Here is a 19,944-nt window from a genome sequence, read left to right as displayed (position 1 = left end):
CTCCCTGGGGTGATCTGTGGCACTGTTCACAGCGGACTCAGCCTCCGGCGGCCGCCCTGCACCGCCGGGGACCCGCAGAGCACTACTGGGAGTGGGGCAGGTACGTCAGACAGTACTGTACCAATTGTTGCAGCGGGTGGCGGAATCCCTGATGCTGCACCACTCAGCTGTCCTGTGTGTCCGGCGGCAGTGTCCTCCAGTTCCTGGCTCCTCTCAGTGCACGAGTCTACTGACAGGCTGTGGGCCAGATTCTCTAAGCTTCAAAAGTGATAAAATCCAGAGTGATAAACAGCCAATCAGCTCCTACCTGACATGTCACAGACTGTGTTTGAAAAATGTCAGGCAGGAGCTGATTGGCTGGCTGTTTATCACTCTCTATTTTATAACTTTTGAAGCTTAGAGAATCTGGCCCTGTGTGACTCTGTGTTAGCAGCTCCAGCAGTGCCAAAGTAAGGGCCTAAATAAGGCTTACTGTACCTTGTTAAAACGATGCTGTGTGATACTGTATCTATATACCCTTATATTAAGGCTAAATCCAATAAACGGAATTATTCCAAAGGGAACTTCTGAGATGGGGGCATGGTGTTTGAGGGGCTACACCTCAAAAGTGACTGGACGTACTGATCTGAAATTTGGCATGGACGTGTAGAATCGTCAAACGGTGCTGCATGCTAAATTTCAGCCACTACTTAAGGCATGCAATGCGATTTTTAATTGTATAGTCACCTATGGGTGATTTCATACCCCCACTATCCAACTAGGCATGGAGTTGATTTTATATAGTGTGGCGAGCACAGCGAGCCACCGTGCCCGAAGCGAGCGCAGCGAGACCCACGAGGGGGCGCGGATTACTTAGATTAGATTAGATACGTCTTTATTGTCATCACCCCAATTAGGGTGACAAAATTCAGTTTAGCATCCATCCAAATACATACATATAATAAAATACAAAATGATCCACAGGTAATTTACCATAAAACTTAAATCCCAATTACCCTCCCCCCATGACCCAAACTAGCATTTAATTCTAAAATTGCCCTGGGAAAAAAACTATTCTTCATCCTACTGGTTCTATTCCTTAGGCAGCTAAACCGTCTACCCGAAGGCAGTAATACAAACAACCCATTAGCCTGATGGGTACCATCTTTTAAAATATTATGCGCCCTACGCAGACACCGTTTCCACTGAATGTCATCAGCAGAGGGGAGAGTAGTTCCCATTATCCGTTGGGCCAGTTTAATTACCCTCTGGATTGACTTCCGTTCTGCAACAGTACAATTCCTATACCAGACGGAGATACAACTGGTCAGAATGCTCTCCACTGCACAACGATAAAAATTAACCAAAATTCGCAGTGACAATTGCTGTTTTTTCAGCATTCTGAGAAAAAAAAAGGCGTTGATGGGCCTTTTTTACCAAGCATTTTATGTTAGTTGACCATGTTAAATCCTCAGAAATATAAGTGCCTAAGAATTTAAAATTAGAGACTTGGTCAACATTTGTCCCATTAATCTGTACCGGCATAACTGGGGAAGGTTTTTTTCTACGAAAATCTACCAATATCTCTTTTGTTTTACTTGCGTTGAGAAAGAGATTATTGGCATTACACCACTCAGCCAAGTGCTGAATCTCCTCTCTATATGCCGTTTCATTGTTGTCATTAATGAGGCCAATTAATGTTGTATCATCGGCAAATTTAATAATGATATTGGAATTGTAAACTGGTTTGCAGTCGGACGTAAAGATAGAATAGAGAAACGGGCTTCATACACAGCCTTGCGGTACCCCAGTATTCAGTGTCACCAGATCTGAGCTATTCACCCCTGCTCTAACCGCCTGAGGCCTATTACTCAAAAAATCCCCTATCCAGTTACATAGGGAACTACTGATCCCTAGCTCGAAAAGTTTTAAGACTAGCCTAGATGGTATCACCGTATGCGCTCGCAATGCTTCATTCACACTAATTTATTATCCCACAACACCCTAGTGGATGGTAGGGCATGAAATACCACCTGTCGGCATGCGTCAACCTAGTCTTTTGTCGACTTAGACCCCTGTCAACCTTCCTGTATGTCGATCCAATGGTGTCGACCTAATGACCGTCGACTATCTTATGGTCAACCATTAGACTGTATCCCCAGGGAACTGTAGGGGGTGGACACACAGGGTGCAGGGGACTGTATAGATGGTGAAAAACAGGGTGCAGGGGACTGTATAGGTGGTGACACACATGGTGTAGGGGGTGACACACAGGGTGCAGGGTACTGTGGGACACACACACAGGTTGCGGGGGTCTGTATAGGTGGTGACACGCAGGGTCTGTGGGGAGTGTGATACATGGTGCAGGGGACTGTATAGGTGATGACACACACGGTCTGTGGGTGGGTGTGACATGCAGGGTGTAGTGACTGTAAGGGGGGTGAAACACAGGGTGCAGGGGACTGTAAAGTTGGTTACAGGATCTGTAGGGGGTGTGACATACAGGGTGCAGGGGACTGGATAGGTGGTGAAACGCAGGGTCTGTGGGGGGGTAACAGACAGGGTGCAGAGGACTGTAGGGGGTGACACAAAGGGTGCACAACACTGTATAGGCGGTGAAACACAGGGTCATTTTCATTAAACCTATACAAAAATCCAATATTTATTCTTACAGTGAAATTTTACATTTCTGAGTTAAAAAAATAAATAAAAAAAGCTATGAAATTCCATAGACAAAAAACCTTATGGTTTCACATGTCCCATTAAGACTTCTTACACATAATCTGACATTTGAGAAACCTGTTGTAACTCTTTCACTCAAACTCCAAAAAGCAATGAAATTCCGATTATTAAAGGTGTGTACACACTTACACACAAAATTGTTCCCAAAATGCTTGACAGTGATCAGTCAGACAAATTGTTTAAATCATTGTGATATAACAAATTTCTCAAAGCATATTTTTTTCTGTTTTCATGCATTTGGGTGGAAATTTTTGATTGTCATATGCTTCAATACATTTCCAGGTTTTTGTTCCCACCAGTTAGATCAGACAGAAAAATCTGTACGTGTGTATGCACCTTTAGGTTGGCACCTTAATGGATGTGTTCCTTGCGCAATACAGATCTGGTACGCCATCACAGTCTGTGGGTAAGTGCAGATTTAGCACTCTCACAGAGTGAGATTGCTGTCACTCGAACAATGGTGGAGCTGCTAATTCACAGATTTTTGTGCTCATTGTATGTATATATATAGATTGTAAGCTTGCAGCAGGGCCCTCCTACCTCCAAGTCTGTCTGTTGTTACCCAGTTTGTCTTATCACTGTCTACTATTGTAAAGCGCAACGGAATCTGCTGCGCTATATAAGAAACTGTAAATAAATAAATAAATAAATATATATATATTAGATAGGGTTTCTTAACTGATTTCCCAGGGCCCATAATGCTCTTAAGATGACCCTGGCTTGGTGAACTGTCAGCCGGTGGGGGGAATGGGTTCAAGCATGCAGGAGTGCGCTGTGGCTGTCCTATATAGCAGGCAAGGACTCAGACAGCTGGATGAGGTCCTGGATGCTGTAACGGAGAAGCTGACAATTGCACAGTGAGTATTATGCGAGGTGCTGCACAGGGAACTTTATAGGAGGTGGTGTGTGTGCTAAAAGTGACTTATGACGCTATAAGAGTGGACAGAATGGTAAGCAGTGGAGGGGGGGGGGGGGCGGTTGGTGCATGCATAGTTGTAATAAGAGGTAAATAAATAAAATTCAAAAAAATTGTGAACACCTGTATGGAAGTAAAAATGACTAAATATGTTTACACTCCTTTTTAAACGGATAAGTCCCAACTTACACTGACCTGTTTTACCCTGTCAGCCGGAATAGCAGGATTCATCAGCTAGCCTGTTCGCTTGTTCCATTTGATATGGCTGCCCTGGGGTGGATTCCAGGAGGTGGCACGATGGATGAGGCCTTCTCCTACCAGCAGAGGTAGCAGAATTCCTCAGCCCATCTGTTGGCTACTTCGTCTGGTGCGGCACTATACATCTCATTGGTGTGATTTGGTATACTCACATTATTAACAATGTGATGTGGTATTTCATGCTCCAGCAGAGCCGTTTTCCCCTGTGGTCTCCTATCTGCTGTGCTGGAATCAGCAGGCGGGTCCCTCTGCACATGCGCTGGCAGCTGAGTCCCCAGGATGCTGCAGGGAGGTCAGGGGGCAAAGCTTTCCCCTCAGATTCTGGGCAGAGCAGGAAACCACTTTCCTCACAGATGTTCAGATTCTGCCATCCTGTGATGGCAATTCTAAAAGCCATGGAGAAGCAAAAACCAGAGCTTTACATTCCTTCATTAATCATACTCAACATACTAATGTATGGTGATGGGATTCAGCCACAGAGGTGCCATTGGAGAAGTCAAGAACTTTGCCATGGTAACCTGCCACGTGAGTAGCTCGAAGCACAGAAAAGCCCTGTTTTCCGCAAAGCAGGGCTTTTCTATGTCTCATGACATGACCCTATCAGTTGCGGCTCCAAAGGGGAGGCTGCAGCGCAGCCCAAAATTCCAATAGAAATTAAACCAACTGCCACTCTAAACACTTCCAGTAAGTCACAGCCGGCGATGTTTAGAGAGGCAGTTGGTGTAACCACCCCCCACCATCCTTTTGCAAACAAGTTATCTTATAATAAGTCGTTTTTCCTGATCTAAATAATAATCAAATTATTTTGACCCAACTACACTTAAAAATGGACAGTTTGGTAATTATTTTGGCTTAAGGGTGCCTTGAAAAAGTCTTGGAAAGCCAAAAGGGTGCCTTGAGTTGAAAAAGTTTGGGAACCAGTGGTCTAGGTCAACCTTTTTCCAGTGTGGACCATTTGTGGTCGAGCTAGACGTTGTGGAAGAGCTATACCACACCAGTATAAGGGAACCAATTTGATGGAAATAAGATAACGCACAGTGACCATTTCACACATACAGTAGATTTGCACAGGTTTTATTTCAGATTTCTGCAAGCAAAACTGATTTCATACAAAAGTTTTCTGATATAATGTTACCATCCGCTCAAGCGAAAAAAAAAATGCACATTTGCACCAAATGCTATTTTCTGAACAGTATTTATAGTTCTATTAAGACAGAATCTCACAGACATAAATTAAATTAAAAAAAAACCTAAAAACACATAAAATATAATTTCTGGCAAGTGATTAAATACTTTCTGTGAGATCTTTGAACATAAAACTGCATAAATAAAGGCAGTGTGCATAATTCTGCCCTTGTGAATGGAGATCCTGTAGTGTAAGCTTGGTATGTATGTCCAAACTTTTGCCCTATCATAAATAATAATGAGGTATTCTTAATTTATATCTAATCAAGCAGTGTTGGGATACTGTTCTTCCCTCTAGATTGCAGTTATAAATACATTCATCAACTGTTTTAGTTTATGTACTTTACACAAGTGTGATGTTAGTTTAATTTAATGTCCCTCAAGCATCTCCAAACTATAAGACAAACAAACGTTTGTAGATAAAAATATGTGTAAAAAAACAAGACAAAACACACATTTAAGGCCATCTGCAGGGTTAAAATCAAACTCTCGCATTATTCCACAATAATTTCTACATAATATTTTACATCTTACAAACTTTAACAGGCAATGCACAATGATAGATCTCTCCTCAGCATGGCACCCTATCTTTTTGTTGTCTTTGTTGCTAATTTGCTCAACGGTGACCGTCTTTGTGGAGTGGGAATTTTGGAAGGTTTGCCTGTAGAAGAAGACCGTGAACTTGCCCTGGGAGAGGGCCTGCTATCATGAAGAATCTCAGTCATATCAGAACATACAGACTGGATTTCTGAGATGTCAAAGTCAGAGGCGTCACTACCACGCCGGCTACTTGACCTGCTCCCAGCCTTGCTTCCAGCTCGACTTGGAGTTTTTCGAAAATCTGGAGAAAGAAGTGAAACTATATTGTTACACTACTTAAGGTGTAGATCACACACACGCATGCATAATTTACCATTTTATGTTATAAATTCATAATAGGGCAATTGTTTTCTCAAAGGACAGCAATTATGAGGGCCAGTTCTGGGCTTATGTTTAATACATACTTTGGGCTAAATATAATAGCCCATGAGGGTATACGGTCATTGGGTCTACAGCAAGTTGGTCGACAATTATTAGGTCGACACTGTTAGGTCGACATGGGTATAGGTTGACAGTTCATTAGGTCGACATTGTGTAGATCGACAGTCAAAAGGTCAACATGGGGTTTTTCACAGTTTTTTTGGGCCAACATGTGCCGACAGGTGGAATTTCATGCCCTACCATTCACTAGGGCATGGTGGGAGAATAAAATAGTGTGCCTAGCGCAGCATCGTGAGCGAAGCGAGGGGATGCGGTGCACTGGAAACTGTGTCAATGTTGACTGTGTCGACATTCGGGTAAAAAAACAGTGAAAAACCCCATGTCGACCTTTTGACTTTCGACCTAGACACTGTTGACCTAATGCGTTTTTCGACCTATTGACCTAAACCCTTGTCGCCCTAGACACATGTCGACCATGTCCCATGTCGACCTAGAACCATATCGACCTAACGGTGTCGATGACTGTCAACCAACTTGCTGTAGACCAAGCGATCCCAACCTGCCTGTGAGTTGCTGGAGGTGCGGGACTTTGTGTGAGCCTGTCTGGTTTTTATTTTTGTCTCAGCGCCAATCCTTACAAGACAAAACCATCCTGGTTTTTTATATATTATTTTTATTTTAATTATATTTTATAATTATTACAATTATAATTTAGCATAAATATATACAGATAATGACACATGTATGGAATCTTTATCATTTTGACATCTACTGTTTCTTGCTGCAGGACAATGAGCAGAAATTCAACATGTTGAAAATCGTCAATTTACAGATTCTGCCCAAAAATAAGTTGGAAGGTCAGGGATTATTAACATGCTGTTTCCCCCCCAAAAAATAAATTGCAGATCATTGGAGCTTGGCTCAGTAGATCTGGGGAAATTGGTCCAAAGATGCATGGCCTGCATTACTTGATGTTATTGAAGCAGTGGCTTCACTAGTGTGGCTGTCACCCATTGCACCTATACACCCTGTTACCCCCTACTGTAGGCCTTCTTGTGCAAGCCAGAGGTGTGTGTTTGTGAAAAGGAGTGTAGACATTGTCTAGATGTCCGTGAAGCCACACCTTTGAGTGCACAACATTTTGGTGGTATGGACGAGTGCAATGCCCTAGTTTTTCTCATGCTGGGGGCTTGCCCAACACTCCAAAAGTTGTTGGGCATCCCCCAGCCTCTTCCTCGTCTCACTTCTGCTCAGTAAGATCATATGAAGGGGTAACACTAACATTGCAATGTAACTTTGCTACGTATTTTGGTGTGGCCCCAACACCTCCTTAGTGATGCCACTGCACTGACGAGTCATCTCATGCATGGTTACTAAGGTTTTCAAGTGCAGTAAACATTTGACTATCTTAGTGAAAGAGCCAGGTCAATGTTCTATGGTCCACCTGTTCCAACACTGAGTACAAATCAGAAGTGTACAGAAGTATTGTAACATAAGTGTTTTAGACACTGTAAAACTATATATATTACCAAATCTCTTACCTGCAAACTGTGTTCTCACTTTGGTTGCTGCCGTTGTTAATAAACTACTGTCCTCTGCAGATTGAAACCCTTTCCCAGAAAGGTAACCTGGAAGCCTTAATTTGCTACCCTGGATAGGCGTTCCCTGTATCAGATGAAAGGAATATGAAGTGTAAGAACACTGTCTCAGGCAACTGTTGAACTTAATAAACTGATAGGGGTATATTAACTAAAGTGCATGCTTTAAGATGTGGAGATGTTGCCGATAGCAACCAATCTGTGCTACATATTTATCTAGCACTTTTCAGACAATTGCCATGAGCAAAACCTCCACTTCGAAAAACCCACAATTTAGTAGCTATACGCCACCAGTGTAATGACAAGCATCCATTATATACTGATCCAAAATGACAAAGAATATACTATTTACAGAATACATTTGTAAAAGTTTTCATTTTCCGATATAAATGATAATACTGGTACTACAGAGATTGTTTTATGCATTGGAGCTATACAGTCCTTCTCTACTACCATTCATGCTACAGTACAAGTGGCTTCCACAGATCAGTGTTGTGACACAACACCTCACTCTTCAGTGTACATATTAATGAATTTTCTTTTGTATGAACCAACTTGGGTACTTGTGAGTTATCCGGGCGCCCGATGTGGAAATCGAATGTCAATACAATAAGCATACGATGCGACGTGATGCGACGCGATTTGCCATCGCGTCGTAATCGCGTCGCATCGTATGCTATTGTATGGTATACAATGGCATGCGATGCGACGCAACGCGATTTTAACACTTCCCGCCCATTTTTAAACCCGCCCTCTGCCACATCTGGCACAAAATCACTGTGAGTGAGTTTTGACAGGAGAAAACAAGTGATTTCCAGTGTTGGTGTGTCTCAGAGTATTTGTGAGGTGAAATTTCTGACATTTGCCCCATATTGCCCCATTTTGCCCCTTGCACCCTATTTCCCAGTATGGCTTTGGTGGACAGTATCTTCAGCCTCCCCAAAACTGAAGAGGATACAGTTCAATTCATGCAGGACAATGGGCTGCTTCCATCCACAGCTACCTGTCCAAATGGACACCCAATGCGCCTGTCTGTAAAAGAGCGGAAATGGCGAGGGGACGCAGATACCTTCACAGGTGAGCGCATACCTTCGTGGGCTTCACAGGTATCCGTGTCCCCTCGCGTATCCGTGTCCCCTCGCTACAAAAGAAAAAGCAGAGTCTGCGGGCCTCACTATTTTACCCCGGATGCAGGCTGCCATTTATGACCATACTGCGCTTTATTTTCTGTTGGTGTGACGAACTCACATCGATAGAGTTTTGCACCAAGAATTTAAAGATATGTAATAAAAGTACTATCTTTTACAATGCATTGATGCGGGAGGCATGTCAATGCGACCTGATGTCCCAGCCTCGACGCCAGATTGGTGGACCAGGCAAAATAGTGGAAGTTGATGAGACACTCTTCGCAAAGAGACAAGCCAATGTCGGCAGAGTTCTCCCACAGCAGTGGGTGTTTGGAGGAGTGTGTCGTGAAACAGGGGACTGTTTTATGCTACCAGTGGAGAAGCGAGATGCGACAACTCTGATTAATGCAATTGTGGAGCACATCGAGCCTGGAAGTACAATTGTCAGCGATTGCTGGCGGGCGTACAAAACCGCAGAACTAGAGCGGGCTGGATACAGTCACTTGAGAGTGAACCACAGGTACAATTTTGTGGACCCGGACACTGGAGCACACACCCAAAACATCGAAAGACTATGGGGATGTGCAAAATGGCGGAACAAACGCCAGCAGGGCACAGCCCGCCATCACCTGGACTCTTATATGCAGGAGTTTGTGTGGCGAAAGTGCCTGGCGGGGGACAGCCCATTTAACCGCATTCTACATGCACTCAGTTTGTTGGATAAATAATTACGGTGATTAATTATTGTATGCTATGTGTTGCTGTTGTTATAATTTATTTGGCTACATAATTACGGTGAGTAATTATTGTATGCTATGTGTTGTTGTTATTATAATTTATTTCTGATATATGCTAATTACAGTTATTCCTTAAATTCTGTTGTCCTTAATGTGTCAGAAATGAATGATATTGATGAATGATATTGGATGTTCACAACCAAGCCACTATCAACATGAACCCGAAGCGTGGCGAGCGCAGCGAGCCCGCGAGGGGCAGCGGTACGTGTCCTCCGACCTTTTCATGCCCTACTATCCACTAGGGCGTGGAGTGAGAATAGAATAGTGTGGCGAGCGCAGAGAGCCACCGAGGCCCGAAGCGTGGCGAGCGCAGCGAGCCCCGCGAGGGGACGCAGATACCTTCACAGGTGAGCGCATACCTTCGTGGGCTTCACAGGTATCCGTGTCCCCTCGCGGGGCTCGCTGCGCTCGCCATGCTTCAGGCCTCGGTGGCTCGCTGCGCTCGCCACACTATTCTATTCTCACTCCACGCCCTAGTGGATAGTAGGGCATGAAAAGGTCGGAGGACGCGTACCGCCGCCCCTCGCGGGCTCGCTGCGCTCGCCACGCTTCGGGTTGGCGTCAATAGTGGAGTGGCGTTAACAATGGGGATGGGATTTACGTTTTGTCACTTTTTGGGGGTTTTGCCCTGCTAAAATCGGGTGCTGATCTCGTCGCGTCGCATCGCATGCCATGTGGTTAACATGCGATGCGACGTGATAAGATCAGATGGTACCCGATGTAAAATCGGGCTCGGGTGCTGATCTCGTCGCGTCGCATCGCATGCCATTTGGTTAACACACGATGCGACGCGATCCGATCCGATGGTATACGATCAAAAATCGGGCGCCCAGATAACTCACAAGTACCCCAACTTGCAATGGACCTGTCGGACCTATTCAATCAATGGAGATTACCCCACTCGTGCATTCCCAATGGTGGACATGCAGCTTCATGAGCTGCAATGAAAAGTCAGTAAGAAAACTGCAAAATATGGGGTTCACGTGCAGGGTAAATCCCCATTTTAGGTGAAGGGACAAGGCTTTTTAATGGAATGGTCTGTCCCAGAGAAATAGGCCAGCAATTAACGGGTTAAATATGTCCATAAATGGTATCAAACATTAATTTCATGTCTGAGTTTTCTGTTACTGCTTTAGTAGCTATTAAATACAGTCTTAAGGCCCCCATACACTCGATTTGGGCCCGACTTCACCCGCTTCCGACGGATCGGGCCCAAATCGGATGGGTCTGGCATCTGATCCAATCTGTAGTTCCTGTGCGCATCGGATCGGACCCGGAGATCATACTTGCTGCACGTATGATCTCTATGTTTAACCCCCTTCCCGGTGGGAGGGAGCGGGGAGCGCATGTGATACATCTCATTCAGAAGCGCCGGTGTCCTGAGCAGCTGAAGGGGGATTGTATGCAAATTCTCTGAGGGGAGAAGCCACATAGCGTATGCGCACCTTTATATTCAGGAACCCTCTACATGGTGTAATGCTATCTGTATACTTCTTTAGGGGTATCCAATTACCCATGTACATTTTCATGGCTAATTGCTTCACCCAGGGCTATCCAATTAGTTCCAATAAGCCGGCGTGTGCTGTAGGTTATCGGGTGGTGTGTTTTGCATGCCTCAGGCAGGCAAAACCAAATTCCTACAAGAAGCCCAGTGCCCGGCTAAGATACAGAGGTTTCACTTAACCTGTGGGCCATCCTTATTGAATAGCCAGGAAAAACTATTGGAGAAATAATAGGAAAATAGCAAAAAACGGCTGTTTCTTCTGGGATAATTGGATTTCCCCTTTATCTGGACACCAGTCCTTTATTTGCTAGGATTATGTAACGTAATACTAACTAAAATACATTATTGTTTATACTTTTACTATGGCCTCAAAAGTAACAATAGCAGATTAAGATCATAATATAAAAAACTAAAGATATACACAAATATCAGCATATTAGTATCTAATATGAATTGTAAGGAAGGAAAAAAAATCACATAAATGTCCAGTTATATTAACAGAATACATGAAGAAATGAAAATATAATATTATAAAAGTAGACCAAGAGAAGAGATTATAGTTGAGCATCGGTTATAAAGGGTGTTAGCGTGCAAGGTACAGTAGGACTCTCAGTGAAATAGTGATGGAGGTTAGTGAGCTCGTTCAGCAGTTGTGATTGGCAGAGATGACACAACTGGATGCTCTGTCGCTACTATACCTCTTCAGATGATAGTCTGTGTTCTGGGAACTCAGGGCTCCTACAAGGAGTTGATGTTTTGCTGTTTGTCAACCAAGGTTTACCATAATTGCGTGTTATATGGAGAGGTGTCTGTATGAAACAATGGCAAGTCAATTCATGTAATGGCCCTCTGGGCAGTAGTGGGGCTATAATCCATACGGAAGGCTAGCATATTAATTCCTTCTGCTTACCGCAGCTGTGCCTGCAGCCCAACATCTCACAACCAAGTTTAATTTAGTTATGATTAATATTAACACGCATGTATAGCATTGTGTCATAAAATAAACATAACAAAAAACAGTTATCTGGACCAGTGGTTTGGAAAACTTGGTCCTCAAGGCACTCCAGCAATTCAGGTTCTATGGATATCTCTGTTTGTGCACAGATGCTATAATCAAACTGACCGAGGTACTAAAATTAAGACAACTGTGCCTAAGCATGGATATCCTTAAAACCTGTACTGTTGGAGTGCCTGAGGGACTACATATGCAAACCACTGACCTAGACTCTTTAAACATTTTCTGAATTTTGTTATATAGTAGTATATATATATTTACACATTATAGAATTGAATGGTTTTTACTATTAATGCAGCAAATGTGTTGGCAAGAACACTAAACATTCCTGCGTGTTTTAAGTACTGTGGATGTGTGACAATACATTAAAGGGGTTATTCTGGTTCACTCGCAAAGGCAAATTCCTTCTTAAATGAACAAAACCTTGAGTGCTGCAGGTGGGGCAGATGTAACTTGTGCGGAGAGAGTGAAGGAGCCCATACACGCTCCGATCCCGGCGGTGCGATGTGTGCTTTGAGGTGCTCGCTCCCGTGGCACCTCATCGCACAGTACAAAAAGTATGTGCTGCACATACTTTTTGTACTTGCTTTTCATCACATCACATCACATTGCATGCACAAGGCATGCAATGCGATGTGATGGATGCTATTTTAGCCCAGAACGAAGGCCGGATCGGAGCGTGTATGGGCACCTTTAGATTTGGGTGAGTTATTTTGTTTCTGTGCAGGGTAAATACTAACTGCTTTATTTCTACACTGCAATATAGATCTCACTTTGAAGTAAACCCCCACCCAAAGCTAATTCGCTGCACAAGTTACATCTGCCCCACCTCCAATACTCATGGTTTTGCCCATTTAAGAAAGAATTTGCCTCTGCGAGTGAAACAGAATAAGGGCCTAACTCAGCTGGGGATATTGAAATGACATGTGATTGCAGCAGATTCAGCAGAAACAAATACCACATAACATACTATAATAAAAATAAATAAAAGAATATGTGTCTTGTAAATGTGTTGCATCAACAGATTTCTGCCAGCCTAGGCAATTTACTATACAGCAACCCAATCAGACAAGGCATAATCTACACACTCTTCGAGGGGTGTGCAATACTTTTAAAGATGTACAAAAAGTATATTTACAAAGTGAACATTGCATTTTATAAGTATTCACCAGAGGTGTCTATGCAAAATTGCATGTGCTCAAACCACCTGATGACACAGCTAGCCAGTCCAAAGCAGGTACTGTATGTCTTGTACACGTGGGATGAAAGTCTCCACTGCAGCTTCATGTAAATTAAAATTAATCCCTTGCAAGTTATATTTGATTTGTGGGAACATGACAAGAGTCAGGTCTGGACTGTGTGCACTGCAAATTCTAGGACAGCACCTGGAAATAGCTTCTAGCACTTGGGGCAGGCACTTTTGTTTCAGGGGCTAAACTGTAGATCCAGGATTCATCCCCACTGATGATCTCCCAGACAGAGTTTGAGCGAACGCCATTAACCTGGCCAGCATTTTCATCAACTGGGCCTTCTTCTGCTCTTGAGTCAGATGACGGGGCACCAATTGTACAGAAAGCTTGCTCAGACCAAGCTTTTGTGGAGTATCAATTGCATATAAGATGCCTATCTCCTTCTCTTACTGGGCCACATTCACCCTGGCATCCACCTCAACTACGGACCTCACAGCAGCAATGCTGTCCTCATGATGGGAGAAATCAGTCGGCCACAGGGCTCTCCTGCACCGAAATTCTGCAAACCACTCAAAGTGTTTTGGGACAGTGCTCCCTCCCCAAAAGAAGCTCGCAGTCAGTCAAAACTCTCCTGCAGTTGGGCACTGCTCTCGTAGTTGTAGAAGATCACGGATTTACAGTGGCCTCTGTTGAGCTCCATAACAAATATGAAGGAAGGGAACATGCTGACTTCTTCAGTGTGCAGTGCTGCTTATTTATGGCTCTGTGCCATGACATTTCACAAGAAATGTAATCAATGACTACAGTTCACAACCAGACAGGCAATGCACATCCCAGAAACTTATTGCACAGCCCTCATAAAATGGTCAGCAATATTGGTATTACTTGTCATACTAGATATAAAGTAATACGTTAAATTCCTGACCAAAGCCCTATCCGTGCGGAGTCTATATATTGTCCCAGAGTTTGATGGGTTTCACAGATAATCCAGTATTTGCACACACACTCCACAAATATAATGGTAGGTTAATTGGCTTCTAACAAAAAAATATTGCTTGTGTGTTCATGTGATAGGGATTGTAATAGGGATTGTAAGCTCCAGCTATGTGTACAGAAATTATTATGTGTATGTCACATTGTGTGCATTTAGCTTAACCTGCAAAAGATAACAGCTGTTTGCAGCTACAGTAAACATATAAAGTATATCCATTTCTGAATATACAAATAGGTACCTTAGGTGTGCTAGTACCGGTGATCTGTGAAGGATTGGCCTGAATATTTGGACTCGAGTTGGATCTGTTGGGTGATGCACCTCTAGAAGATGGTCTTGATCTTCGACCCTTGGGCCGGAAAGGAGTCATACTTTGGCTAATTCCCTCCGGTAGCATAAACTTTTCCCGCAACTCTAAGTTTGTCCTTCCTTTCGCTGCAAATAAGAAACACATTAGCCATACACATCTCCCACAAGTCAAACTCTTGTGACACATGGATAACGAAATACGTGGAAACAAAACAACAGCCACAAGAATATTTGTATGCATGTATATGGAGATATATATATATATATATATATATATATATATATATACAAAGTTCTTAGAAAAACAGCACTCAATGTGGTTTTGTAGAAATAGACGGTGCAGGGTCCAGAAAGGAATTTTAGATAGCACTTACCCAGCCTTGGTGTTTAGGATAGGAACAGACCAGCACTCGTTTTTAGATAGAAACAGTGTGTATTAAAGCAAAGTTACAGCATGTTTCAGATGAAAAAGCAGTACAGTGGCTGACCCAACAGTTGTTTCGACTGGATTCTAACCAGTTGAAGACTGTTGGCAACATGCTTGTATTTGTTTGATATTTGCCTATAAAAGTGGATTCAATACATCCAGCTGATCGAGTGCCGCCTGTTTCTTTGGGGGTCCCCCCAGGACTCTCATTCTAACTCTGCTGTATATACGTTATCCAGAGGAAGGCACCTTGGCGCATTTCCCCAGGAAGGAGTGCCAGTCAATCTACAAATTTTACATATATATATATATATATATATATATATATGAAAGAAGTATATAAGGTGCACCAAAAGATGTACCACCACCAACTTGGTTATCTTTCTAGAAGTGACAATCCACAAAACTTAATTGAATTGTTTAACACGTTTAATATCTTATAATATATAAAAAATAATAAAAATTTAATTTTTGACGTAATTCATTCCATTTGGTCCAATTGCATGGTTCACAGCACATTAGTTGTAAAGGAGTCAAAGAGCTGTGTTCGTGTCCTCTTGGACTCCTTAGAGTTTGTGTGCGATCCAAATGGTATCAAAAAGCGGCTCAAATTCTAGTTTAATTTGCATACTCGAGAAAGTTGACTAATTATCGCGTTTGTCAGACCAGATGTGTCCTTTACAACTAATGAACAACTACCCCTGATGAATTCATAATGACGAAATGCATCGGGTTTTGTTACTTACTGTTGTGAACCATGAAATTGGACCAAATGGAATGAATTACATAAAAAATATAATTTTTATTATTTTTTATATATTTTAAGATATTAAACGTGTTAAACATTTCAATTAAGTTTTGTGGATTGTCACTTCTAGAAAGATAACCAAGTTGGTGGTGGTACTTGGTGGCGCACCTTATATACTTCTTTCCTATTTTCCTTCTTTTCCCCTACTAACAGAGGGGACATATAAGGTTGCTGCCTGTATATATATATATATATGTATGTATGTATGTGTATATATATATATATATATATATATATATATATATATATATATATGACATGTGATCATTAAAGATTCCCTTTTTTTGCACGAAATGCGGGAGTGCTGCCTCATCATTGCACACATATATATATATATATATATATATATAATGGCACACTACACACACACTATATCTTTATATTGTGATACATAGGAATACATGTAATGTATGCAAAATCACTTTTGTATCACATTTTTTGACATTTTTACTACATACTCAAGTTGCTTTAGTATAAATTCTGAATGTATTATCAAACAAGAGCAGAGGGTGTGGGCAATTTGTGGTTAGACTCATTAGTGATATCATGCTAATACCAGCTCAAGCATACATGAACCAACTTTGTTTACCTAGAGTTAGACATTACCCTGAAAAAAAGCATCAAAATATATCAGTAACAAATGGTGTGATATTGTATGATAATGTGGAGTATTTTCTGACAATATCAATCGTAGCACATAACGAAGTGGGTAAAAAAAGCTACATTTAGAAATAAGTGTAAAGAAAATATTAATTAGCATTCAACATAACTGAAATTGTAAGCTAAGGCAGGATATACTAAAAGATCCAAGACATTAGCATTGTGTCATGAAGGGAAGCAATGCTCATGCTTGCTACACTGTTGTGCAGCTAGACCTTAAAGAAGAACTCCACCAACTATTAAAAATGAGTCACCACTGCCCATCATCAAATAGCAGGCATGTAGGGGTCCTGTGACATGGACCCACCACCATCAGTCCTCCGCCAAATGCCGATCCCACAGAACCTTTTCAATTCTCAGTTTTCTTTCATTTACTGTAACTAGTGCATTGCAGCACTGAATGACTGGGTAGGTAGGAGAAATGACGATAGGAAAAGTCAAGTCATGGATACCAGACTCAAACAGTTATACTAGTTAGAATAAGGGAAGTATTAAGATAATTTGTCATCTGGGGAGTTGTCCTTTACATGGTTGCAGCTTTGGCAAAATGTGGCTCAGTCATTGTTGGGCTACAATTCCTAGCATGCCCGAGGCCTTTTCTATGTGGCAGGGTAGAAAGTTACCCACAGGAGAGCCAAGGTTTGTCTAAGCCTGCATCAATAATCCAAAGCCAAAACAAAAATGTTTCTACAGTACATACACACAGATTATTTAAATAAGAAACAAAAAAAATTTACATGCATTATAACACAATTTAGTCTACTCAATATGAACACAAATGATCGTTCTGAATGTCCACCTCACCATGCACGCTAATCACAGCAATGTCTAAACGCTACAAGTAGGTGCCCAAGAATACAGAATGGTAAAGCAACAAAATGCGTGCACTACACACAAAACAGAAAAATGACACACGTAAAAATATACCAAAGCAAGTGAAAGGAAATACGTGAAAATGGAAAGAAAAGAAAGAGGGAGATATTTGCCAACCTATAAGAGGCTGAGTAGTAATTGAAGAGTTTGATTCCGAACGTAACATTTTACTTCCATGATGATGAACTAGGGAGAAATGACAGAATACCAGTCAAGTAAAATAAAGAAGGGTAATTTGTTAATAAGGTAAAGTAATAAAGGACTTACATAAGCAAAAAAAAAGATACTAGAAAGAAAAAAGCCCAAGATATATACAGATCGGAAGCACCTCAATTTTTAAAGAGTCCCTAAACAAACCTGGACCCATTGGATTGCTGTGATTAAGATTTTTTTCCAAAGTGAGGTTGCTTTATCACATTGGTGTACTACCAGTTTTAATGGATTGTATTTACCGGAAATGCAGTTTCCTGCTCTTTACATCTCTTTGCAAACTGAAAATGTTATATACTGTATGTACTTGAAAACAGAAAAATGTAGTTACAGAATCCCAGCCAAAAATAGGTGGTAAACACATAGGGGGAAATTTACTAAGATGTGTATTCTACTTCACAAGTGATGTTGCTATGGGCAACCAATCAGATCCTGTCTACTATCTTCTAGACTCTATTCTACTTCACATGGGATGTAGCTATGGGCAACTAATAAGAATCTACTTATTTATTTAGCAACCTCTAGAATCTAGAGGTTGCTAAATAAATAAGTAGATTCTTATTAGTTGCCCATAGCTACATCCCATGTGAAGTAGAATACACATCTTAGTAAATTTCCCCCATAGCTTTCAAGGCCAACTTAATAATTATGTTTACAGTAAGGACTAAACATTTTCTTCTGTTATTACATATTTCCAAATGACATATATATGAGTACAAATAAAGACAATTACCCATGTATTTGTTTTTGAGGGCTAGTTAGTGCTCTGGTTTTACTGGTCAGTGTGAAATTGTTACCACAGCTTTTATGAAGACACTCTTGTTATATAGAGTGCAATATTGTTTGTGGCAATGGACACCTGTATTTTTCTGGCTACCCTCAAAATGAAGGCGGTTGTTTATGGACTAAACCATGGCGCTATGCAATACAGAAGAAGCTTTAAACCAAACATTTTTCTTGAATTGCACAAGAATAACACAGAACTTGGCATGTGGTTTGTAGTGGCATTGTTGGCAGAGCATATTTTACAGCAGAGTAGAAGAGATTGCTAAGGGAAGTGGAGGCATTTCTAGTATAGTACAAAGTAAACAATGATCTTATTTGGCAGACATATACAGAAATGAGATAGCATTTTGCTGAGCTAGGTTGATGTAATGAGATAACTGGTAGAAAATGTGTAGGGGTGTTTGTAGTGCTGAGGGGCACATGGTCATTGTCTCTCCACAAACATATTTTAGCTTCCCTTCAGCTCATGGCTGGCAGTCTCTTCTGGTCTCAACCCATATTTTTAATGGGACCCGTTTTTGCCCTGCCATGTTGCACCTCAGCAGAGATAGATACCCAGACCCACTTTTAAGTTACAGAAGTGTTTTCTGAAACAGGGCGGTAAGTGGGCACCTAGAAATGTAGCAGGAAGCCTGTGAGGGCAGAAAGTGAGCACCTAGAAATGTAGCAGGAGGCCTGTATGGGCAGTAGTCAACCACCTGGAAATGTAGTGGAAGGCCTGTAAGTGAGCACTTAGAAATGTATCGGGGGCCCGTAAGGGCAGTAAGTGAGCACCTATAATGTACTAGTAGGCCTGGAAGCGCGGTAAGCAAGCACACAGAGATGTACCCGGGGCTCATAAGGGTGCTAAGCGAGCACCTATAAATGTACTGGGAGGCCTGTAAGGGCACACTTTGCAAATGACCACCCAAAGTTACATATATTCCCCAGTACAAATGGGCTCTCTAGTTAAATGAACTATATACTAACACTAAAGAAATATAGCTTTATTATATTTATTTATGGAGAGGCCTCACACAAAAAAAATTGGCCTCCTCCTCAGGAGCAAATAGAAAGCAGCCAAAAATAAGCTAAGAGTACAAGTTAATAAATTATTCATGGCACACAAGACTGAGCTAAATTGATGACTTATTTCAAATGTAAAAAATATTTCTTCCATTTTATAACAAAAGTTAATTTGTGGTTAAAAGTTGTAAAATATAACAAATTCCATAAAATAAAGCTGACATGAAAATATAGAAGTGGTTTTCTGGCCTATTCTGATTGATAAACAATATGCCACTATTTGGCTTACCTCTGCATGGATCATTTTTCACTAGGAATTCATCTAGCGCCATCCATCCACCCCCAACGCGAACCATCACAGTGCTCCTTAATATACGGACAAGGCGGAGTTGCTGGGAATCACCAAACTAAGAAGGAATAAAAGCAAAAACGCAAGATGAGATATATGAGTGTAAATAAATGGACCTTATCATACATGCAGGTATATGAAAGTGCAATGTAATCAGTATTAGTGACCCACAGATGAGCGCTCTGGAATCTATGTACATACAGTAGATCGGAGAGCACTCAGACAACAATAATT

General features: G+C 41.7%; 1 protein-coding gene across 19 annotated transcripts in view; it reads right to left on the bottom strand.

Moving 5' to 3' along the window:
• Nucleotides 1–4,953: 4,953 nt before the first annotated feature.
• The window catches only part of DST (dystonin), a 522,642-nt gene continuing 507,651 nt past the window's right edge, over nt 4,954–19,944 (bottom strand). For 9 of the 19 annotated variants that reach the window (XM_083177288.1, XM_083177290.1, XM_083177297.1 and 6 more), the window contains 6 exons: nt 19,651–19,768; nt 17,478–17,546; nt 14,525–14,718; nt 11,786–11,896; nt 7,603–7,726; nt 4,954–5,921 (listed from right to left, as the gene is read on the bottom strand). In XM_083177288.1, coding sequence (XP_083033414.1) covers nt 5,665–5,921; nt 7,603–7,726; nt 11,786–11,896; nt 14,525–14,718; nt 17,478–17,546; nt 19,651–19,768 — 873 coding nt within the window. In that variant the 3' untranslated portion in view covers nt 4,954–5,664. The remainder of the gene's footprint in view (nt 5,922–7,602; nt 7,727–11,785; nt 11,897–14,524; nt 14,719–17,477; nt 17,547–19,650; nt 19,769–19,944) is intronic. The other 10 variants (XM_083177291.1, XM_083177293.1, XM_083177307.1 and 7 more) reach the window with 3 other exon arrangements.

This window comes from Crinia signifera, chromosome 3 (assembly GCF_055691185.1).
Source record: "Crinia signifera chromosome 3, ASM5569118v1, whole genome shotgun sequence".
In the NCBI taxonomy this organism is placed as follows: domain Eukaryota; kingdom Metazoa; phylum Chordata; class Amphibia; order Anura; family Myobatrachidae; genus Crinia; species Crinia signifera.
The sequence above is the reverse complement of the archived record's forward strand: the minus strand, read 5'-3'. Positions and strand labels throughout refer to the sequence as shown.